Source organism: Melitaea cinxia, chromosome 10, assembly GCF_905220565.1.
Source record: "Melitaea cinxia chromosome 10, ilMelCinx1.1, whole genome shotgun sequence".
Lineage (NCBI taxonomy): Eukaryota > Metazoa > Arthropoda > Insecta > Lepidoptera > Nymphalidae > Melitaea > Melitaea cinxia.
In genome coordinates this window covers 1,976,584-2,001,491 of record NC_059403.1, presented here as the reverse complement: position 1 = coordinate 2,001,491, position 24,908 = coordinate 1,976,584, and the positions used below count along the sequence as shown (strand labels likewise).

At 34.2% G+C, this 24,908-nt stretch overlaps 4 protein-coding genes across 4 annotated transcripts; 3 read left to right on the top strand and 1 right to left on the bottom strand.

Moving 5' to 3' along the window:
* Positions 1 to 365: 365 nt before the first annotated feature.
* LOC123656964 (zinc finger protein 681-like) lies at positions 366 to 7,121 on the top strand. The gene is made up of 8 exons (XM_045592571.1): positions 366 to 673; positions 786 to 915; positions 1,074 to 1,203; positions 1,773 to 1,915; positions 2,690 to 2,835; positions 3,850 to 4,051; positions 5,264 to 5,382; positions 6,581 to 7,121. The coding sequence occupies exons 1-8, from the start codon at positions 585 to 587 to the stop codon at positions 6,720 to 6,722; spliced, it is 1,101 nt and encodes a 366-aa protein (XP_045448527.1). The 5' UTR covers positions 366 to 584; the 3' UTR covers positions 6,723 to 7,121.
* An 854-nt stretch (positions 7,122 to 7,975) lies between these two features.
* On the top strand, positions 7,976 to 16,034 carry LOC123656949. The gene is made up of 2 exons (XM_045592557.1): positions 7,976 to 8,240; positions 15,373 to 16,034. Exons 1-2 carry the CDS (start codon positions 7,976 to 7,978, stop codon positions 15,969 to 15,971), a joined length of 864 nt encoding a protein of 287 aa, XP_045448513.1. The 3' UTR covers positions 15,972 to 16,034.
* Positions 16,035 to 16,206: 172 nt separating this feature from the next.
* Positions 16,207 to 18,377, bottom strand: LOC123656943 (zinc finger CCCH domain-containing protein 10-like). Its single transcript, XM_045592550.1, has one exon. The coding sequence runs from the start codon at positions 18,293 to 18,295 to the stop codon at positions 16,784 to 16,786; it is 1,512 nt and encodes a 503-aa protein (XP_045448506.1). The 5' UTR covers positions 18,296 to 18,377; the 3' UTR covers positions 16,207 to 16,783.
* An 820-nt stretch (positions 18,378 to 19,197) lies between these two features.
* LOC123656948 lies at positions 19,198 to 23,863 on the top strand. The gene is made up of 6 exons (XM_045592556.1): positions 19,198 to 19,383; positions 19,453 to 19,767; positions 19,873 to 19,978; positions 22,240 to 22,355; positions 23,011 to 23,072; positions 23,710 to 23,863. Exons 1-6 carry the CDS (start codon positions 19,198 to 19,200, stop codon positions 23,783 to 23,785), a joined length of 861 nt encoding a protein of 286 aa, XP_045448512.1. The 3' UTR covers positions 23,786 to 23,863.
* Positions 23,864 to 24,908: the final 1,045 nt, after the last annotated feature.

Genomic DNA, 24,908 nt, shown 5'->3' with positions numbered 1-24,908 from the left:
GATGAATCTGTTTTAATCGAAAGCTGATGCTTGTCGTGTAGTCCCATTTAAATTTGATCGTGATCTGAATAGTAGGAACTATGTATTTGAATTTTTTAAAGTGTCAAAATTAGTATTTTACATGTATTTTAGTTGTTACTAAATCGACAACCCTAAAGAAGCATTGAGCCTATATAATGTTAAATAAGTTTGTTAAATTTAACACTGTTATAATAAAGTAATAATTTTACTCGAAAAACAAGAGTTGGTAAATATTTTATAAGGATATTAATACTCATTCCGATATTTTTTACGTACGTTTAGCAGTTGTACGTTCACTGTACATGCTAATAGTAAAAAACTTCTGAAGTATCGTACATAAAAAAAGAGCACCGCTTCTTTTTTTTAAGTTGGTTAAAAACAAAGCTCTGTGGGGCCTGAAATCCAAAACCAAATGTAATTGTCAAAGTGACAGCAAAACAGACGCAGCTTGAGTGTTAATATTTTTTAAAAACAATGTTTTTTATGTAGTAAAATTATCACAACTCACAACCGTTATCGCCTACATAATAATTGTACTGAATAGTTTTTATATTTGTGATACAATGACTTCCTTATTACTACTAAAATCAATGTTATTCGCAAGTGTTCTGCAAAAAAATAAAAAGAAAAAGAAAATAAAAACTAAAAAATTGTAAGTTTCATCTTTGAACTGTTTCGGCCTTTATTATGTTAATATTTTAAAAATGTAATAATTTCTAAAGTATTTGTGATTACATTTATGTGTTTTAATTTATGTTTACCAGGAATCTAATACAAGAAATCGACATAAAAATGTGCAGAATATGCAATGCAAGTAAAGGAGAGATTTCAATTTTTGATAACTTAGCACATCCTAACATATCAGAAGACATTAAACATTTTTCCGGTGTATCTGTAAGTAGTTATACTACTATAGTTTAAAAATTACTATCTATCTATTATTTTATTTACTATCTATCTACCTATTATACTATTTTTATATAAAATTTATGCTGAAATTATGAAACTCAACTGAATGGGATAAATGGTATTAATTATAATATTTATTGCAGATAAGTAAAACTGACCACTTACCTAAACATATATGTCAGAACTGTCTCAATTTATTGAACGGTTGTATTTTGTTCAGGGATATGTGCCAATCTAATAACAAAATGTTAATTGAACTTTCGATTAAGAAAGGTAAGTTCTTAAGTAAGGTAAGGTAAGCTAATAGTAAACGTATTATTATACTATTTAAATCACTAATTTTTCTTGTAAAATACAACTTTACATTAAAATTAAATAATTAGTAGACTTCCCTTCTTTTAAAATACTATATTAGTAATATAATATGTAAGAAAAGGATCAGAGCTTAATTCACCACGTTGTTCCAATGCGGGTTGGTGGATATATTTCCTACTATGAGTAATGATCTCTATTACACTTGATAACATGATAACAAAAGGGACCGACGGCTTAACGTGCTCTCCGAGGCACGGTAGGGATACCCACAAGGACAGACATCCAAACTGGAAAGAAATATTTGTACAAATACAAATTTCCATCCCTAAATAAAGAAAATAAATAAATAAATAAATAAATATCCTTAACATACACACACAGTCGTCAGTTGCTAAGGTAAGCAACTTAATGCTAGTGATATAGGTAACAGCTGACTGTACCCACAACCAAAACTTTTTAATTTATTCTAAAATAGAAAGAGAAATCCTATGAATGTTGTGTCTTAAAAGAATATTTCATAATTTCAGAGTCAGAAATAAATAACAGTGAAGTAAGTACAAAATTTACACAAGAAAGTGACGATTCATACAACATTCCATCTCCGACATTTTCAGAAGACAATTCTGAGACCTGGGGATGCACCACATGTAATAAAGAATTTTTTGACATGGTACAAAATAATTAAGTACTTTAAATATTATCTCCAAAGTATTAATGATTGAACGGCTACATTTCAAGTTATGAAGGTTTTAAATCAGTAATTATAGAAGCCTACAAATTTTTATAAATAAGACTGACATACACTCCAATTATGGTTGTTAACTATTTTCTGACGTATATTTTTGCAGCAATATTGCTGAATATCTAATTATTTAAATTACTTGTTCACGCTGTAACTTGAGAATGACTATACCAATATCTTTTTTTTTTTTAATATTTCTTAATACTTTGTAGAATGATCTAATGGAAACAAAATTGAAAAAAAAAACGAATGTGCTTTAGACTACATGACTGAAATAAAACTTCTTTTTAATTGCCCCGACTAATATACAAAACATAATTTTCTCTTTCTGTCTTCACTAACTTATATCTCCCTCTCAACTTCTGTTTGCCTCGTCCGATCACACTTTTCGTAACCGTCTCGTCAGGCATTCACCAGCTTACTCCCTAAGTCTCAAGTCTCAGTCAAGTTTGAAGTTTTACTTCAAAAAATAAAACTGGAAAATTTTTGGAATACTTAATGATTATTTAAATTTCACGCTTTTGACAGTTTTTAAGACAGGAAAATGTGTTGCTGAAAGAATATTTTAATATGATGTTGAAACAATTTTAACTCTTCAAACTGTAATCCATACTAGTATATTAATGATATATATTTTTTTTTAATTATAATTTATTATTAAGTATTCTAATAACTAATTATAATGATTCAAATTTCTCACAGGTCTCGTATAATACTCATTTAAAAAGTTGCAATAAAACAATATCAGAAGGGCCGAAAGAACAATCAGAAGATGGTCACAAAAAGACATTTCTATGTGATATCTGCGGAAAGACTGCTCGTTCAAATGCCAATCTCCTTGTTCACATGTATGTTTTTTTTAATCCATATAAAACAGCAATGTTTGAAGTTAGATAGCCATTTTTAAAAGATGGATATAGCTAATGCAGATATTCCTATAGACATTAGAGCTGTAAAAATGAAATAACTTCGCGACTATATTGTTTTCTTCCATCAATCAATTTACTTGTTAAAATTTATTACACCTTAACCTCCCTCAGGAATCTCTCTTATCATCATCATCATTCCAGCCTATTGCAGTCCACTGCTGGACATAGGCCTCCACAAGTTCGCGCCAAAAATGTGCGAACTCATGTGTGTTGCCCATAGTCACCACGCTGGGCAGGCGGGTTGGTGACCGCTGGGCTGGCTTTGTCGCACCGAAGACGCTGCTGCCCGTCTTCGGCTTGTGTGTTTCAAAGCCAGCGGTTAGATGGTTATTCCACCATCGGTCGGCTTCTTAAGTTCCAAGGTGGTAGTGGAACCTTGTTATCCCTTAATCGCCTCTTACGACATCCACGGGAAGAAAGGGGGTGGCTATATTCTTTAGTGCCGTAGCCACACAGCACATAAAAATTCGTTTAGTACTTTTTGAGTTTATCACGAACAGACAGACAGACTGACGCGGCGGGGGACTTAGTTTTATAGTATATGATAGAGATACAAAGATTTATTATACACGTTAAAAGTGACCATGCTTTTGCTTCTTAAAATAAAAAGAAATCGACCATTAACAGGTACAACGGAGTTATTCGGTAAATAGACAGTTAAACAGGCATTGTTAGGGATAACTCAAAATGTACTCGTCAGACCTAGATGACCTAGACCTACCACGTGACAAGCACTAATTTCCGATAAAAAAAGAATAATCTAAGTCGGTACACTTCGTAAAAAACTACGAGGTAATAACACATAATAAAATACAGTCGAATAAAAAACCTTATATTTTTTTTTTAAATCAGTTCAAAATACCTGGCAACACCAACTTTACTAATATATCATAGAGTAAGAGGAGACACCTAAATCTTAACTTTTATTTCTAGGGGTATCCATGAAAACATATTCCCTTTCAAATGCGACCAGTGTCCATACCAAGGCCGTACAATGGATCTGTTAAAAGTGCACAAACGTACACACTTGGCGGATAAGCCTTTCAAATGCACTCAGTGTCCGAAATCTACCACTACTTCGAGTAACCTCGCGAAGCATATGCGACACGTACATAGTACTACTAGGCCATATAAGGTATGATCGATGTATTTGTGATTTTTTAGAGTTTACTCCTTAAAAATGATATAAAGCCCGTTGTATGAAAAAATATACTAACATATATATTACTAACTATGTACCAAAACACATCTTACTTATTATTTTCAAATGAGTAACTACGGAGTTTCTTGCCGATTCTTCTCTGCAAAATCTACATTTCGAATCGGTGGTACCTTTACTTTTAAAAGTAATAATTTAAAATGATAAATTTAATAATATTAATTTGTGAAACGACGATTCGAATGTGTTTTTGAAGCCTATTTGAATAAAGTTATTTTTGATTTTATGGAGAGTGAAATCGTGTGAAACAGAAGAGCAGAAAGCGAGAGAGAGAGAGAGATAGATATGTTTCACTGCTCAATGTCTCTTACGAGAAAAAGACAAAAATATTTTGAAACGTCACAGTAGGTAATTGTTCTCAAGTAATTGAAATGGTACCGTACGAGAAACACTAGCTTTCCATTAAAAACTTATTTCCCAAAGTCAAGCGTGCGTGAAGAAGTTTTACTTCAAATATATCATCGTATTGAGAAACTCCTGTTTTTTTTTTTTAAATATCATATGATGGTATATCCTAATGGATGAATTTTTGACCCAAAAATATATGTTTATCGAATGCTCTAGACTTAATTTGCATCTTAATACCATTGTACAAAACCGCTTAACTTTATTGAAACGTAAAGTTGTTTCCGACTCAACGGAGACCATTCACATTGCCTGTTGATGCCAAATGAAGGATTTTTAGCATAATATTAATTTACTAGCTGACCCCGTAAACGTTGTTTTGCCTTGCCTTGTTTGTTTATGCACACAAAATTTCATAAAAATCGGTCCAGCCGTTTCGGAGGAGTATGGTAACTAACATTGTGACACGAAAATTTTACACATAAGATTGTTTCCGAGATGTTGATGACAGATTATATATGTTTTAAATAAACGATAACATAAAAGAATGTGACCACAAGTTGCCAGGTGGCACAACCTTTTATAGGAGTCCCACTCGACAGGCGAAGGAAGGAGACTAAATTGCAATAATAAAACTGATCTGAAATTTTTAAAACTACTGTTATAGCATTACTACTAAGAATTATCAAAATATTACGTTTTCGTTTTTAATAATATAAAAACTTTTTTTTTTTAATAAATACATAATATAACGATCCTTAATAAAATGCCATTTATTTCCAGTGCTCTTACTGTGATAAGGCTTTTTCATACCAACATGACATGAAAAGGCACATTCGAGACATACATTTAAGGCAAGGCACGGTTGAATGTGATGTGTGTTTCAAGAAGTTTAATACCAAGTAAGTTTAAGATGTTGTATTATGTTTTACCAGCTGTGTTCCCCTTGCCCCTTGTTTCAGCCGCGAATATAGCGTATACCCCGCGTTGGTAAATGGACTATCCAACATAAAAAAATCGATTCGAACAAGTATTTCCTGACATTAGCGCGTTCAAACAAACAGTCACAGAAATCTTCATCTTTATATTATTACTATATATACAGGATTTTCGGTAATTAATGGATAACCCCGCAGGTGCTTGTGGGCGAGGGGGCACGGCGCCCACTCAAAAAAATATAATAAAAAATCTATCTGCAATGGTCTAGGATTTTTTATTTAAGTACGAAATTTGATGTCTTTGGTGAAACTTTTGCGCACTACGGCTGCAAATTCATAAATAACGGATTGATTTTCTCTGGAAATAACCTTGGATAATCGATTTTACTATCGCGCACTGCAAAATATTTCTAGCCACAACTACTTCTTTTTTTCAAATACTTAAAAACAAAAAATAGTGTATTCGAATTTTTTGTGATTAAGTTTAAGCACCTGTGGTAAAAAAAAAAACATAGGTAGACCTAGGTGGCCCATAGTTTAAAAACCATGCCTAACTCATGAAGTTTCTGCAATGAACACTCAATTTTTTTATTGGCAAATTACCGAGTTACTGTTACCTCTGTTTCTCTAGCCCTATTTTCTTATAACCAAAACAAATAATAAAATAAGAACTTTATTTCGAAAATCAGTGAAAGTGTATTTTGGGGTGGTTGAGGTGTTATTAATAATTTAAACAACAATTTCAAATAGGTAGATTCATAATACATGTTCAAATTGTTTGCCACCTACTCTAATACAGGTTCTACATCTTCTTATGAACGACCTTTATAATAGGCGCGAATAACTTTAACGCGCTTATTATAACCCTTTTATCGTCATGTTTTACATATTTCCCTGTTTACTATTGTATGTAAAATGTAAAAAAAAGATTTTCGGAAAAGATATATGTGTATATTTTAATTTTAGTAACACAATGTTTTGAAGTAAAAATGAAAATAAAAGATCATAAATTTTATTTTCTTGCATCTTGTTTATTAAATTGTCTCATGTTTGTAAAAAAGTGACAAAACTTTTGTAATACACTGAAAATTTCTGTCACACGTCAATCATGTTCAATTTAATTTGAGCTGCAATTTTATAACGACAATGTTGTTGTTCACAGGAAGATATTACAAGGTCACCGATGGAAAATTCATAAAATAAAAGGCGAACGACATGGAAGGTTGCCTTCTTATCTGCAATGTCAATTAGGAGATGACAACGAAAATAAATCTAGCGATAATGAACCGATCGTATATCGATAACTTAAATTTACACTAATTTATAATCATCAATAAGGGGTCGTCCAGAAAATACGTTCGCAAATAAGGGAATAGGGAAGCTTTGCTTAGTGTGGCAAGATATAAAAAATAATAATAAAAATCTTTATTGAACAAAAAGTGATGTACAGACATTTGAGTTTCGCATAAAATTGCACACTCGTACTTATTCAATGCGTACTGGCGTCTGAATTAGGCCTAGCCTGTGTCTCAGACGCTAGTCCTTTCCGATTACGTATGTAGGATTATGTAGGTACAAGTTTAAAGGATATGACATAAGAGTGACATTCTTAGTTCTTATTTTTTTTTTTTTGTAACTTGACAGTTTTTTAAGGCCGATGGTTGTCATGGAGTAATTCACAGTTTCATACAAACTTAGAATATATATATATAAGTCTTTCACTGAGGTAGGGCACAGCAGGAATTTCCTGCTCAAAATATGGAGCAGCCCGACTGGGGTAGTACCTCGACCTTACAGAAGATCACAGCGAAATAATACTGTTTTCAAGCAGTATTGTGTTCCTGTTGGTGAGTAAGGTGACCAGAGCTCCTGGGGGATTGGGGATTGGGTCGGCAACGCGCTTGCGATGCTTCTGGTGTTGCAGGTGTCTATAAGCTACGGTAATCGCTTACCATCAGGTGAGCCGTACGCTTGTTTGCCGACCAAGTGACATAAAAAATATATATATATATATTATATATATATATATGTATGTGTGTAAATTTATATATATTATATCTAGAAATAATTTATGAGGAAGGTTGACATTTTGTGACGTAATATTTGCTAGGAGGTCGCTGAAAGGGTTAGTTAAGGTGATAAAGGGAGGAGGAGGGTAAAGTTTCGTGTGACGTATTTTATGGACGGCATCAGTATTTATTCTGACAGTACCTAGGTACTATTTTATATTTTTATATAAATATCACATTTTTTATTATTTATTAGGCATTAAATTTTGAAATAATTATATAAATAAATTATTGTTTTGTTTTCCACTGACTACTGATTTATTCGTTTAATACCTACCTATTACAATGAATATAATAGTGTTATCATATAATAATAGCACTAGACTTTTTATCTTAAATGAGTATTTTATAAGGACAATAACTTCAATTAGTGTTGTTTTTATTTCTTCTAATAAATCGATATTAATAATAATATACTTAATAAAGCTACTCAAGTCTAAGACACATTTGTCTCTGAGAGTCGGGAGTAGTAACGTCAAGAAAAAAAAATGAAATATATAATTTTGTTATTGTTCATACATAAATGTGTAACGTTTGATGTACCTAAAAGTGGTTGTAAAACGGACTTAACGATAGACGATGACCATTATAACGTGACCGAAACATATAATGTAGGCGATGTATATCCAACTGATGCGCACTACGATCCTTACGGAAATCTCTTCTTCGTCGAGTACGGTCGCAATTATAAGGGCTACTTTTTTAATATTAAAGTTATAAAACAGAACACAACTGATGCTCAAAATATTCCTGGTAAGTATATTACTTATTTTATTTTTTTCTAAATCTAGGATTATTTCTTTTACCTGAGAGCTCTTGGATGAGGGTTTTATAACTAACTAGTTGAACCGCGTCGAATCTGTCCGCATAGGCGTACCCAGAATCTTGTAAAAGCGGGGCCGGATTTAGGGGAGAGCAACCGGGGCTACAGCCCCGGGGCCTCCAAAAAAGAGGGACCCACAATAGACTTCGGAAAAAAAACACCAGTAAAGAACTTTCCCTTTCATATGTTTTTTTCGTGATTTAACTTTTAAAATTTTTTACATTTTATTTAGAAAATAATTTAGGTCCTATTTAGGTTATATTTTAGGTCCGAGACCTCCAGACCTCTAAATCCGACCCTGTGTAAAAGTGGGACCAAAACAAATAAGTGTAAAACTCGATAAGTAATAGAAAATTAAGTTATTTTTGTTTGCTGCAACTTCTCATATTTTTTTTCACTATCTACACTACTACCATAATAGCTTGCGGAGGTTTTGACTAAATCTACCCAAAATATCGTTATAAAAAAAATCTAAAATATCAGTACGTCTACCATGAGTTTTTGTTACAAGCGCACATGACATAACTACAGTAGTAAACGTAGAAACGCAACAGGAATAGTTATCTATACCATACCTATTATGAGTATTTCTAAATTTCACTATAGAGTCTATCGAGCACTCGATAAGACTTATAGTTTTAAATCCGTTATATTGGTATTAGTTACTAATATCTTTATCTCTTTCTTCCGTATAGAAAAAAGAAAGAGTAAACATGATGACTTTCGAATGAAGTGAGGTCTAAACGAAGTTTAAAATAATCCGACAAAAATGCAAAGCAGCATATTACAGTGTATTCATGCGAGCTCAAGAACTTCTAAATTTTTTCAATTTATTCCGTCAGTTTAAATGTCTAACTTAAGTTGTTGTCAAACACTTGTGAAACAATAATATTGTTTAATTGTTATACAATAATTCTAAAACAACAAAATATAAAAAATGAGAACTAATGCTTCTCAGTTCGAACTTATGGTGGATTATATGAAAAAGTAAGTGTTTATTTAAGTGTTATGGTTATTTATCTCTTTCTTTATTAACGCAAATCGTGATCATAATTTTATAAATAAATTGTATAATTTGTATTATATTATTATATTATTTCGTAAATTGAATATAGAAAATAATATTGTTATATCGTAAATTGTGTTTTAGGAACGGGACTATGTTCTACCAAATATAATGCAATTAAATAGTATATAAACCTAATAATTTTAAATTTCTCGCACGATTTTTTCAAGTGAGTGACGCAACTATAATAGTAACGTTAAACAGGGTGACATCTGTCAAATATGTTACTCATGGTAGCGAATTGTATGAAAATATCGCCGCTCTAGAATGACATTTACGATTGTAGTTAACTTAACTGTCCTGAGAAAACTTATGGTACCAAATATAGTAATGATAGTATCCGTTAGAGGCGCTGCTCAACTTGCCATACAAATTTTCTACTACACTCGCTAACGTGTATCGTCTCTGGAAACTCATGGTAGACGTACAGTTATTGATTTCGAGACAGGGTGGGGCAAATGACCTTACTCCCGCGTGGGTTCGCCTACGGCTGGGCGTCCAAATATTTTATGTAGACTTCGGATTTATTGACTACACGTTAATATCAGTGGCGTAGCGTAGTTGTCGGCCGCCCGGGGCGGAAGAAAATTTTGCCGCCCCCTTATTTAGGTATTTCAATTTAAAGTATACTAAAACTTACTGAGCTGAGTGGCTACGACATATAGAATTTAGCCACCCCCTTTCATCCCGTGGGTGTCGTAAGAGGCGACTAAGGGATAGAAAAGTTCCAATAATAATAATAATAATAATGATAAAGCTTTATTTAATTCATACAAAATTCATCAATCCTTATCTCAATTTGCCCAAATAAAAAAATAGCAATAGTTTATTAAACATTATACATGTGGTGACATCTATCACGCGAAATACAAACGACTACGAAACTACGTAATTAGAGAAAAACTGACGTATGCTACATCGCGCTATCAGAGTTTTCAAAGTAGTTAAGTATATATACAAGAACCCGACAACAACCGTCGGGGCGCGGTAGCCCGCCAGACACAACTTCCGTCTGGTCGGAGGATCCTCCCTTTTCTGCACGCTACATACATATTGGCATAGCGATTCGACGGGGAAATGCTGCCAGCATTCTTGGCACAATTCCACGCGGACATGATTTATACCAAAACTATCTGTAAATATTTAGTTCTTAAGTTGTGAGTTGTAAATTTGCCCAAATCAAAATTTCAATCAATTAAATAACAATACAAAATAATTAATAGTACTTATTAGATTTTATTAGATTAATGATCATTATTTAGACATACTATTTCATGTAAAATAAATAAATTAATCTAATATATAAAATTCTCGTGTCGCGGTGTTTGTAGTTAAACTCCTCCGAAACGGCTAGACCGATTCTCATGAAATTTTGTGTGCATATTGGGTAGGTCTGAGAATCGAACAACATCTATTTTTCATCCCCCTATAGTCCACCCCTATTTTTTTTTTTTTTAGATAAATTATCTATTTATTATTTATTTTTTTATGATACAACATTAAAATTTGTCTGAAGTTTGAAGAAAGGGCGAGGACACGATGATCCTGGACTCCGGGCACTGGTTCTACTTCCGTGAAGGTGATGGGCTTTCCCAAGGTGGACTCGATTTTCTGGTCCACAAGACTCTCACTAACAACGTTGTGGAAGTCAGCAATATGTCGACCCGGGTAGCGTACCTTGTACTTAAACTCACTGAAGGTACTCCCTAGAAGTGATACAGATGTTATATAGATGATAGAGTGATAGATATTACTAGGGCCATGCATGGGACTACTTCGGCCTTCTACAACGTTGTTATGGGAGACTTCAACGCTAAAGTGGGAATACAAGACCGCGACGAATCGAGAATCGGACCACACTGGTAGGGGCGCAGGAATCGCAGGAGGCAGATGCTCGTCAACTACTACGAGTCAGAGGGGCTCTTCTTGATGAATTCAATTTTTTGAGAAGAAGCCCCAAAGGACATGGCAAACCCCCGATACTGTGACGAGGAACGAGATAGATTTCATCATAGCGGATAAAAGGCATATATTCAGAGATGTCTCAGTGGTTAACAGGTTTAACACCGGCAGCGACCACCGGCTAGTACGGGGCACACTGTATCACTAGATATCTCGAAGGCCTTTGACAGGGTTTGGCACGCAGGTCTCCTTAGCAAACTTCTTGCTTACGGCATCTCTGCTGACTTTTGTAGCTGGATTTCAGACTTTTTGAGTGAACGGTCGATCAGAGTGGTCGTGGACGGCTGCTCCTTTGACCTGATGGATATAAACGCCGGCGTCCCTCAAGGTTCTGTTCTCTCTGCAACTCCTGCTCCATATTAACGACATGCTGCGACCAGGCATTGTTGGATACGCAGATGACAGTACGATTGTTGAGAGATATTTGTCCAGCGCAAGAGACAGCAGGGACGTAATACGTTCTCAGAGGGAGGCCATGGTTCAACGAACAAATTCAATACTGGGGCAAGTATCCCAATGGGGTGATTGCAAGCTGGTCACGTTCAACGCCGCCAAAACGCAGGCTTGTTTGTTCTCCGCCAAACGGAGTCCTTTCAACTTGACTCCTACTTTCCGTGGTACACCTGTCCCTGTGTCCGATACCCTCGACCTCCTTGGCATAGAGTTGAATTCTAACCTCAACTTTGGCAACTACATTGAGTCCAAAGCGCAAACTGCGGCCAGAAAGCTTGGCATCTTAAATAAGGTTAAGCGATATTTCACGCCTGAACAGCTTCTTATGCTGTACAAAACTCAAGTCCGATCGGGCATGGAATATTGCAGTCACTTGTGGGATAGCTCAGCTAAATATCAACTCGCCACACTAGACTCAGTGGAACGCAGAGCCAAGCGGCTAATCGGTAATGCCAGTTTGGTGAAATCTCTTCACACTCTGGCTCACCGAAGAAAGGTTGCCAGTCTAACGGTCTTTTACAGGTTGTACTTTGGGGAGTGTGCCCTGGAGCTGCACGAGCTCATACCCCCATCTCCTTTCTTCCATCGGACTTACAGACGTACCGCAGGCTTTCATCCCTACCTGATTGATATACCTTTCATACGTACAAAGCGCTTCGAATCATCTTTTTTAATGCGCACAGCCAAGGAATGGAATTCCCTGCCGGCGTCTGTATTTCCGAGTTCATACAACCCGAACATGTTTAAAACGCGAGTGAACAGGCTTCTTCTGGGCGAACTCGCTCCATCTTCGACCTCGTCTGTGCTCTAGAGCTAGACTGAGGTCAAGAGTAAGCCCATAACATAATAAAAAAAAAAATGTCTCCGAAAGGAGCGGACCCCGACGTACGCTGCTCCAATTACTATGTGGCTCCGAGCAGTTTCAATGGGAACTCCAAAACCGATTCGATTCGCTGGAAACTACTGGAAACGTGGAAGAGATGACCGACAACGTGGTGAAGACGGTATTTACACTAGGTCGTAGGCACTTTCCGCCGAAGAAGTCAACGAAGCAGTCCAACTCTTTTCCGAAGCCTTGGATCTAATGTGGCGGAGGCGCGAGTTGCTCACTGCTCAAGCAGCTTTGCCAGAACAGGCTCTTTCCAAGAAGATACGAAAAATTTGTACGCCGAGACCTCCACTGCTCAAATACGAGATAGATTGCTACTCTGATTGAGCAGAATAGGGATGACGTAGTTACGACTGAGCTACTTAAAGCCGCAGGGCGACCTACCCTAAAAGTCTTGGCGAGACTCTTTCACGCCGTCACCCACCGAGGTATCACGCCGGAGGTGTGGTCCAGTAGTATGTGGTGCTGTTCTTTAAGAGAGGCGACATGTCTCTGTCAAAGAATCACACATCGATCTCACTTCTGAGCCACATCTATAAGCTGTTTTCGAGTGTTGTTACGAATCGTCTCGCCAGAAGACTCGACGAATTCCAACTACCGAAATAGCGGGGTCTCAAAATGACTACAGCACTGTAGACCACATCCATACTGTTCGGTAGATTATACAAAAGACAGAAGAATATAATCAGCCGCTGTGTATGGCATTTGTGGACTACGAAAAAGCCTTCGACTATTGCTTCTCAAAATGGAAAAACAAAAAATACTATTTATCCAAATGTTTTGGATTAAGTTTTAAAATAGCTAACAATTAATATATTTTTTTTGTATTAATAAATGAATTTGATGTAATTTTTTTATTATTATTTCACTTTATATGTAGCGAAGCACGTACCGGGCCGCTAGTATTTACTAATTGTTTTTATTATTTAAGTGTTGTTCAATTTTGCCGCCCCCTAAAAAGTGCCGCCCGGGGCGGGCCGCCCCCCCCCCGCCCCCACTACGCTACGCCACTGGTTAATATTCTTACTACCTATTTCAAAAGGAAGATTAACCTTAATTACTATGCATTAAAATTATAAAACTAATGATGGTTTTAACGAAGTTTTACGAGTCTAAAATTCTTTCACACTTACTACATGTTTTCATATAGGTAACCAGATACTTAAACGTTATCTATACAAATAAATAAAATTGGAATGTCTGATTGTAATATTAAAATAGCCTCTTTTTACTAAATGCTTATGGATATTATATATGGACACGGTTACATATACCAAAACATTTTTTATAATTTTTGTCTGTCTGTCTGTTTATTCCGGCTAATCTCTGAAACGGCTGAACCGTATTTGACGGGAATTTCACTGATATAGTAAGGTGTAACTTAGGCTACTTTTATTTTAGAAATTTATTTGTTTTATAACTCTGCGAATTGAACAATAACTTTTTTGTTAAATTCCACGCAGACGAAGTCGCGGACACAGTATAATATATAAATACAAAAACGTTATATATTGTTTAAATTTAAGTAGGTACTTGAGAATATTTACTATTGAATCGGAAAGCAGGGTCATTGCACACCGCGACAACGGGATTTTATTAATATTCATTCATATTCAAAATTTGCGAGATACGCATCATATGATCAGAGAGTATTGAACTACTTAATTACATTTTGGCGTCGTCAAATGTGACTAAGGAAATTAACTAATATAGTAACTAAATAAGTAAACATAACATTTATTTTATACCAATATCATAAACACAATATTCATTTTATATTATATTTATAATAATTGTGTCTATTTAAAAGTAAAATAAAATTTATATTATACAAATCTAGTTCAGTTTGTTTTATATACATACTTTATATACGTACCTACTCGTATTAACAAACTGTAAATTATATACGTATTACGTATAGTGTTGTGGTCCAACACTTAACCATCTAATTTTCTGATCATCATAGCTCGTAATTGGTACTTCAAAAATATATGATTATCTATCTGCATGGGTCAAAGAAGTGGTTTATTGACTGCATATCTGCATTTCAGTCAGTCAGTCAGTTCAGCCTATCGCAGTCCACTGCTGGACATAGGCCCTTTACAAGTTCGCGCCAAAAAAGGCGTGAACTCATGTGTTTTGCCCATAGTCGCCAAGCTGGGTAGGCGGATTGGTGACCGCAGGGCCTGGCTTTGTCGTACCGAAGACGCTGCTGCCCGTCTTCGGTCTATTAAATCAGCAGTTGGATGGTTATCCCGCCATCGGTCGGCTTTTTAAGTTTCAAGGTGTTCGTGGGACTGTGTTATCCCTTAGTCGCCTCTGTGCTGTGTACTGTGTAGTTACGACATTAAAGAATATAGCTACCCCCTCTCTTCCCGTGGGTGTCGTAAGAGGCGACTAAGGGATATCTAAATTTAAGTGTTAAACTTACTGCAGGGAAAAAAAATTGGGATTGGCTATTTCTATACTATAGTATCCCTATTAACCACAGTTGTACCACGGTAACACAACGGTTGAGCGGGAGAGCTCGCTGCTAACTGAGGGAGTAGGGAGAGTAACTGTTGCGGCAACTAAATTTTAGCACGCACAGGGCGGCAACCTCGCATTTAAACAAATGAACGTGAATAACTTTTTACGAGTGGCTAACTGTTGGACTACCGATCCTATTATATAATATTCTTTCTTTTTTTAGGTTTACCTGATGGCGAAAGCTACTCTATCGCTGTGGACAAAAAGAACGCTAATGTATACTTTGGTACAAGTAAAGGAATTTTTGTTTTCAATTATTATCGGAATGAAGCCACTTTGGTCTCAAATCCTGATTTCAAATTAAACATGATTTTTATTGACAAGGATGGAAATAAATATATTACGGATAATCCTAATGACACTGAAGAATTGTACTTGTTAGCAGGTGATAAAAAAATTCGGTTCAGAAGTTTCGAGGCTCTTAATGAAATGGCGATTGATGACAAAAATAATTTTTACTACATCAAAGATGAAAAACTTTTTGTGTTAAAGTCTAATCTCTCAAAAGCTCAATTCATTGGAAATGTATCTTATAAAGGTTTTGCACAAATATCCTTTTATGAAGAAGTTGTTTTCGTTGCAAGTGAAACTTTAACGTATATCCACGAAAATGACACTGGTTCGTTGAAATTGGTCAAAAATATTCCAGGAAAAGTAACAGCCATATCGTTTGATAATTCTGGCAACTTTATACTTGGAACTTATGGAAAAATATTCAAGTACACAGCAAACAACAATGAGTGCTACCATAGGAAAAATTAAAAAATACATACATATATGCATATTAATTTGTGAATAAAATTTTGAATAATAAAAAAAACGTATTGGAAATACTCCTTTTAATAATACAAAATAAATTACCTATCTTACAACACAAAACAAAAATTAAAACCACATCATAAAATGTCAATTCAAGCAATTTTTTGAACATAAAAAGGTTCGTAAACCACGAAAGAAAAACTAAACTAAATGTAATTTTAATAAATGACAACAAATCTAAATTATCACAATTTATTTAGAAAAGCAAACAATGTAATTAGTACATATTTTGTAAGCTACATTATTTCTTTTCTATTATAGCAAGTATTCATCAAAAACTGTAACCTCGAACATTCAGTTTTAGCATTTCACTTACTTATACACAAAACAACATACTTTCACGACAGACAAATATGTAATAAAAACATTTACTAAGATAATAAGGCTTAGTTCCTACTTACTCAATGTTTATAATAAGAACATAACATATATTCCTTAAAATCTGTAGATAGTCTCATTAACTAGTTACAGCAAGACTTAATAATTTATCCATCTCTGACCCAACAGACTTCTGATAGATTTCTGACATTTTGAAAGGAGTTTATGTCAACATACTATCTCTATCAGTAAAATTAGAAAAAGATATATTATTAAGACCACACTTTAATCTCTTATGCAAAGATCAATTATTTTACTAACATGAATAATGTAAACAGGAATTTACCCATCTAAAAAGTATGGCTGCAAAAAAGAATTAATACAACTATAATTATCATCTAGCACTTACTCTACTATCCTCACACGTAAACTTTAGTTCAATGGGGCAAAATACTCTGTGAAATAATAGGGAATGTAAGTGGCTGAGCTTGTGAATTAGGCAAAGCCATTGGTTGACTAGTGCTAGAAATTGTTATTTGTTGTGTAGAAGTTTGATGCACCAACTGTGGCGCTCCAGGAACTAGCTGTTGTTGTGCAGATTGTTGAGCAGCCAACTGTTGTGCAGACTGCTGTGCTAATTGTTGAGCGGACTGTTGAGCTGCTGCAAGGTGTTGCGCAGATTGAGCCAAATGTTGAGCAGATTGCTGTGCAGCAAGGTGTTGTGCCGACTGCTGTGCTGCTAAATGCTGAGCAGATTGTTGTGCAGCGGCCAAATGTTGAACTGATTGTTGAGCCGCTGCATACTGGGAAGCTTGGTGTTGAGAAGCCAATTGTGGTTGGAGTGCCGATGTCTGAACCAATTGTTGTACGGCAGTTTGGGGCCCATTGCTCATTAATTGTTGTGTTGGGGGTGCTAAAGTTAGCTGAGCTGGTGTTACAGCAACTACAGTTTGTCCACCTCCCATCAATGTACCCGAATCACTAACTTGCATTAACTGTTGAGCCCCAGCACTTGTGACAATTAAAGCCCCTGAATTTCCTACAAGTTGCTGTGTAGTACTAACAGTGAGGATTTGGGGAGCTGGAGTTAATAACTGAGCTTGTGAAGCTGCTGGTCCTAGAGCCAAATTTGGTGTTGCTGCTGCAGGTACCAGAGTTGGTAGAGCACCAGCAAGACTTACAACTGGTGTTACACTAACTGTGGCCAAAGACACTGGGGCTGATGTTCCATGTCTTGAAGTTATCACACATCGTTGATCACTTCTAACAGATGAAGTTTGCTCTAACAAAAATTCATTCATTGTAGTTAACTGGACATTCTTCTCTGTCAAATCTGCCACTTTCTTTAACAACACACTTATATTATCATGTAACAATTTTACTTTATGATCTAAAACTTCACAGTTAGTGCACAAATTAGTAGCAGAGAGGGTTTGTGTATCTAAGCCTGATTCCTCATAGGCATATCTTCTAAATTTAGCCTCAGGTGGGGAGTCATCGTCTCTCATGTGGAGTTGATTTCTATTATACATAGTAGCCTGAATACTACGCTTAGCAACAATCTCATTACCAGGTCCATCCCTTACGTGTATGTATTTGCAGTCTTGATTTAAACAAATTCCATGGATATGCGCTTGACATATGGGAGGCGTGTTTCGAGGATCACGAGGAAATATTCCAGTAGCATAAAAATGCTCCTCATCTTTAACGGTACAATGCAAAAACTTACAGTTAGGTCGAAAACAGCCTTTGTTTTGAAAATCGTGACAAAATCGAAATAGCTCCTTTAAACAGGACTTGGGTGGTATTTCATGTATAAATCTACAATTATCACGAGGACAACAGCCTCTAATAAAATCTCTACAAAAGCTGCTGGCTGCTGGAAATGAATTGTCAGAATCTTCTAAGGAACTCATTGTATCTGAATTTGTTAAGCCTTTGCCAATCATGTTTTTATTGCTATATACTTCTAAATTAATATTTTAGAATGGATCTTAAAACCCGTTAGACCTTTAGATTAATTTGATGGAATCGAATCTTTCATATTTTATTTTTTCAAGCCAATCCATTTTAAAAAAAGATGCGCTTTAATTTTAATCATTTTGTTAATTTATAGTTGCATGCTTCATCATTACGTAAAATAAGTTCTTTGCAAAATGTTATGGATTTAAGCATCACTTTTTCACAAGGATATAGATAGTTGTTTGTACACCTTTTTATCTAGACATTTTATTTCAACTTTTAATAGGTATGAAAAAAAATCAGCGTGATTAAATTACGGAAACAGAATCACAGAATCCACAGATCATAACAGTTCACAGACGTTTTAGCCACAGACTATTGTAAATTCCTTCCCAATAGATTTGTATTTTAAAGTTTAAAATTGAAACTGTAGTCTGTTCTGTTGGGTTTGGGTATACCTAAGTTCCTTGGTTCTGTTATAGAATAGACCGTTGTCCTATTCTACCAAATACCAATTCACAATTGTATATTGTACTAGTTAACTATTTTCTTTCATGGCAGCATTAACTAAATATCAAAGAAAAGGAATTGGCCGTTGGCAACATTGCCAACATTTCAGAATCATTTAAAATGGCGTAGAAATATATTCATTATTCACTTCATAAAATGATTTCGTATTAAATACCAATTTTATTATTCACTTTACAATATTTATTTAGCATGAAAGGTATTTATTAAGTGTATAATAATATCGCAAAGTAAATAATTAAGTTGATTATATACAAAATATGATGAGGTAAACCGCATTACATATTTCAGTATTGGTTATTTTGTTGGAATTGTAAACAAAATATAATTATTTAAATTCTAGGTAGTGCAAGTATATAAAATGTTTAAACAACAATTATCACCGCGGAGTGTCCATCCTTACCAAACTACTGTGGTTCCACGTAGTGAGAAACAATTCGTATCGGCCATACAACAAAGAGCAAAATATCCTTGGGTAGAAGATATTAATACGCCAGTGTCACAATATTTAGGAACGGATAGTTCGAATTCTGAAAATGCCTATCATGTATGTTTTGTAAAGCTAATTTTAGTTTTAATACTATGCAATTGTATTGTAAGTCTGTTTTAACCCTAGGTTCCTCACTACCAAAGCACTCGAAGAGATTATGGCCCTCCATCGCCTGTTTACCAAACACCATATGCTACGGGAACATGGCATAATTATAAAAGAAGTGAGAAATCCCCTGTAAAACCGATCCCGTCCAGTACTTACTCATTTCCTCAGTGTTCATCTGCATTTTCACTGCCACTCTGTGATACGGGACATGGTATACCTGTTAATCGCTCCCCCGCCCCCACGGTGCCATCAGTTAGCCCTGAAGTTCCTATTATTGGTGCTTGTGGTGGACACTGTCCAGGATTTGAATATGTGTGCTATTATATTTTACAGGTAAATATGCAAATGTTATTTAATAATGTCAAAAATAAACTATCAAATAATATCCAACACATGTTATAAATATTGTATATTATATAATTTTATGTAATTTTTCAGGTCATTTTTGTAGTAGGAGTATTAACAGGAATCTCTTTATGTATTGCTGGAATTGTGTTAAGGAGAACAAATCGTAATGGTGATTTAGGTGTGTTAGTTTACATAGGCGAGTATTTTTAAACATGATATATATGATATTATTATTTTTATATAATATTATTGCTCAATAATAATTAGAAGTTACTCCAACAATAAATAATACTTTCTAATTAATGATTTAAGTATACTTAAACTACTAAAGTTACTTATATACAGCAAATTATCAATCCATTGATTTCTTATATTTGTTTAAAATCTATAATTTATTCGGTTAAAAATATGAACAATGTAAAAAATGTATTTTTAACTATATATAGGTAATAGGTAAATTATCAATGGTACCCAATATAAAAGGGCCACGGTTATTATTATTATGAAATAGCTTTTTTAGTGAAATACCTGTACTTTTGATAATTTTGTATTTTTTCATGTACAGACAATGTACAGATTGAACACGTGTCATTATTTAACATAAATGATGAAAAATGAAATGTAAGATTAAACATAATTAAAAATATATATGATCAAAATTAGTAATCAGCTGAAAAACTTCATTCACCTGATACACATAACTCTGTCACCGAAATCAAAATGGTTCTGTATCTATGCACTGCAATTGAGATTTAAAGGAATCGGAAAAGAAAGGAAACTGGATGCAAAATACACTGATCCTAAATAGACTAAAGTACTGTTAATTGTTTTTTGATGTAAAATTACATTTCGTGACTAATTTGATCTTTTCTTTTAAAAGATTTATAGATAAACTAGCGACCCGCCCCGGCTTCGCACGGGTGCATTGCTGATGCTAAATACACTACAGAAATACAATATATCTTTGGAATATACACTACGTTTTTTACTTTAGAAACAAAAGATAATCAACGATCATGAAAAACAAAAGATACCTATTCTATTCAGTTTTTTTTTAACTGAAATACCTCAACTTAAACTACGATTTTAATTTAATTAAAAATACTTTGCTATTCGTTCGACTAAAAACAAAAGATAATCAACAATCATCAACAACAAAAGATACCTATTCTATTAAGTTCTTTTTCTGAACTTACATACCTCAACTTAAATTACGATTTTTGAAAATAATTTCCCTAATATTAAATTGATCTAACTCTAAATTTTAACCAAGATCTTAATAGAAAATTCCAATACAAAAATTATGGTTAATCTTATCTAACCGTATGTACTTATACTAATTATTACTATAAGTGCGATTTAAAAATTAACCTTACAATAAAATGTAATTTATATTTTAAAACTACTATCATACAATTACTTATCGTAAGTTACTTATAATTACTGATACGTTGTCGCGCTGAAAAGCACTGTTTTATTAAGTATTGTTATTTTCCTCGCTAGAGAGCTCCGATAATAAACGCATCCGATCGCTGCTAAATTCAAACTTTGCCGCCACCGCCCGCCGGCCGGTGCCGCCGCAAACGCTACGTCCCGCAATTTTTAAATCTGTGATATCTTCGAAAATATTCATTTAAATCATATGCTGTAAAATGCCATATAGATCTATATTCAATCAACAATGTATTTAAGGTATTTAATTGGATAAGGATTAATGCTGTATTGGTTAAAATCGCTTCGAAAATTAGCCATTATTTGTCGTAAAAAGTAAATGACAAAAAAATGTTATTGTGGGATATCCATAAGAGATAGGTATATACCATCGCGGAGTTTTCTGTAGACCTTTTCAATGTATACAATACTTAGTACATTATTTTGATAAATCTCGTAGGGTTCAGCCTGCGTTTGCAATTTAAGCGAAAAAAATAATTATTATTTACGACATAACATTAGAAAACTCAAAAATAACTGTATTTCTCCACTATTTAATGGATGTTATTATACATATAAACCTTCCTCTTGAATCAATCTATCTATTAAAAAGAACCGCATCAAAATCCGTTGCGTAGTTTTAAAATTTTAAGCGTACATACATGTGCAGGGACAGAAAAAGCGACTTTGTTTTATACTATGTAGTGATATATTGAATTTCATGAATCAAATCAATTCAAAACTATAGGTGTTTTTATGTTTATATGTGGAATGAAATAATAAATACATTCTAACCGTCTCACAAAATGACTTCCTTTTTTGTCTCCTCGTCTACTTTTCATCATCTAACTCAATTGAACTGTATTTTTTTAGAAAACAATTATAAGTAACAATTTTAAATATTTTGTAGCAAAGTATAACGTTACTTCTTAAAAATTATGATTATTAAACGAATTTTTGGAAAAACATCGTATCTTATGAAAATGCCAAAAAGTAATCATGAACTAATATTTTTTATGTCCTTAGGATGCCTCTCATCGTGTGTATGTGGCGTCCTCCTCGGCGTGCAGTGTTGCGTGCGTCGCGAAATTAGACAAAGGAAACTCCGTGCCAACTTGCATATTCCCATGCAACCAATACAGGTATTGTATTTTTTTAAGTAAAAAATCTTTACGCACGCTCGACTTATAGAGAAAGCTGGTGATGGAGATGGAGCTAAAGAAGCTTTACTTTAGTTGTGTGGTCTAAAGCACATTCGTTTCCTTGTGCATATTGAGACATTGCTCTAGTATAGTGGTGCGTGAACCGTGTAGACACACCGGCGATTGCACTGGATAGCGATCTTTACTCATATTAGGGAATATATCCGCCGACACGCATTGGAGCAGTGTGTTAGATTAAGCTTTGGTCGTTCTCCTACATGGAGAAAGAGACCTATGAGATGTTACAGGCTGAGTTGTCGTCTATTGTATATTGAGCCGGTTGCAGTTCCTAGAATTTAGATGTTTTTCTTGGAGGTTGCACCTTATGAAACGATGTAAAGCCTGTGGTACGACAAAAATATGGGAGCAGAATTGTGTAAAAAACTAATGCTGATGTTCAGTGAGAGTAACGTTTTATAGCGCTTTAAGCTATTTATGTAAATATAGGTATAAAATATAGCCACATTTACTGTACCTATACTAATAGCAAGCGTCAATTTATATTTGTGATTGATAAATAGGAGGAAAATCACCTAATCTTAAGAATAGTTGTAGTACACGGAATTTGATTTTTTGTAATTATAATTTATTTCAGGAAGCACCAGTCCAAGTCTGCCCCTTACTGCCGTCTACTTTACCTCATAGTCAAGTTTACAGGTAAAATTTCTCAATGTATCTTGAAGAGAGTAAAAAAAAAGCACAAGAAAAATCACAGAAATAGAACTATATTTAAAATTATAAAAAATAAAATGTAAATGATATCACGATAATTAAAATACTTTAAAACTAGTTTGTTAAATGTTATAAAAAATAAAATAAAGAGTACAAGTCGTACTGCTTATTTTTATTTTTAAACAAATAGTATTAATTTGTTGTTCGTCACAAGCAAGTTGTTTATTGACTCCTATTTAAAAGTCAGTCTTTTTTTATATAAATTTTGTATTAATTCCTGATTTAATGACTGACTCAGTCATCAAATGTTCTGCTGGACTTCTATCACCTATATTAGGGAAGCATTGCAGCTTTATGTGCCAAACCATGGATTAACAAATAATTTACAACAACTGGGACCGATGGCTTTATGTTATGTGACAAACACCCAAACCATAAACAAAAATTTAAAGAAATATCACTAAATAATTCATTAATATTAATAATAATAATTGACATTTTTTCCAAAAGAGTCAACCACCATGGTTGGCTTTCCTGGCATTTTATATCAACACTCCATCAAATGATTTGGTGTTATGATTCTTATGATAACAATTAATGCATGTAATTTACCTTTTTTCAGACCATCCATTGCCAATGTTTACTCCGAAGAAGATATAACCGGTGTTCCATGGTGGCGCCGAACAACGAGAGACTGATTAGTTTTAAGTTTTTTTACAAATGAATACTTTTATATCATTAGCGCTAACATTATAAATAAAATAATATGCTTGTAACTCTCGTCTTTTTTTTCTTTGTTGTTTAAAGTACGTTGTTTATTTCATTACTATAGAGTGAATCGTTAAAACTGATCTTAATGAGATTAATAAATTTAACTGAGGTAGGGCACAGCAGCCCGACTGGGGTAGTAAGTACCTCGACCTTACAGAATATCACAGCTAAATAGCACTGTTTTCAAGCAGTGTTGTATTCCTGTGGTGAGTGAGGTGACCAGAGCTCCCGGGGGGAATTGGGGATAGGGTTTCAATTCGAAATTAAAAAAAAATAACATTTTCTTTTGAAGGTTATATAATAAAAAGGCTATAAGATACGGTGATATGAGCAAAAACATTAATGTCGACGTGCAGATCGTTGTTTTTAACGGACTTCAGAAAAGGAGGATGTATGTTCGAAGATAACTTCGTCGTTTGTGAACCGATTTTGATCATTCTTTTTTGTTAAAAAGGAGATATCCCAAGGGTGGTACCATGATAAGAAACTAGGTTCTGGTGATGGAATCCTAAAGAAATTAAGGGGAACACTCGAAAATCGTAGTGATAATCGATTTCTTTCGTCTACTTACGTTGGTATTACTTGTCGATGTAATTGAAGTCGGTTTTTTTCGTTTGCACACGAACACAATTAGTTATTCTGGTTTATGAAATACATCAATATGTTTGAGTTATTTTACATTAACAAAACCTTGTAAAAATAACTAAGAGAGCGTGTCTCATTAAGAAATTATTTGTGAAATCGGTCTTTAAATACATAATTACGCTATAAATGACGTTAGTCATTTTAAACAATAAATTCATTGTTACAAAACGCGAACACAAAAGTTTTTGCATAGTAATATTGCAGTGCAGGTTCAGTGCCTGATGTATAAAAAGGTGATGAAAAGTATCAAAAAAAAAATCAGCAGCAGTTTTAATCTATAAAATACGACAAAAATAAATTAACCTTCATTCAGCTGTTCTTTACTGTCTTTCTTGTAAATGAAGTCGGTACTTTGATCTTTTAGACTTTTGTGATTACACAGAAAAATAACAGCTGCTTCATTCG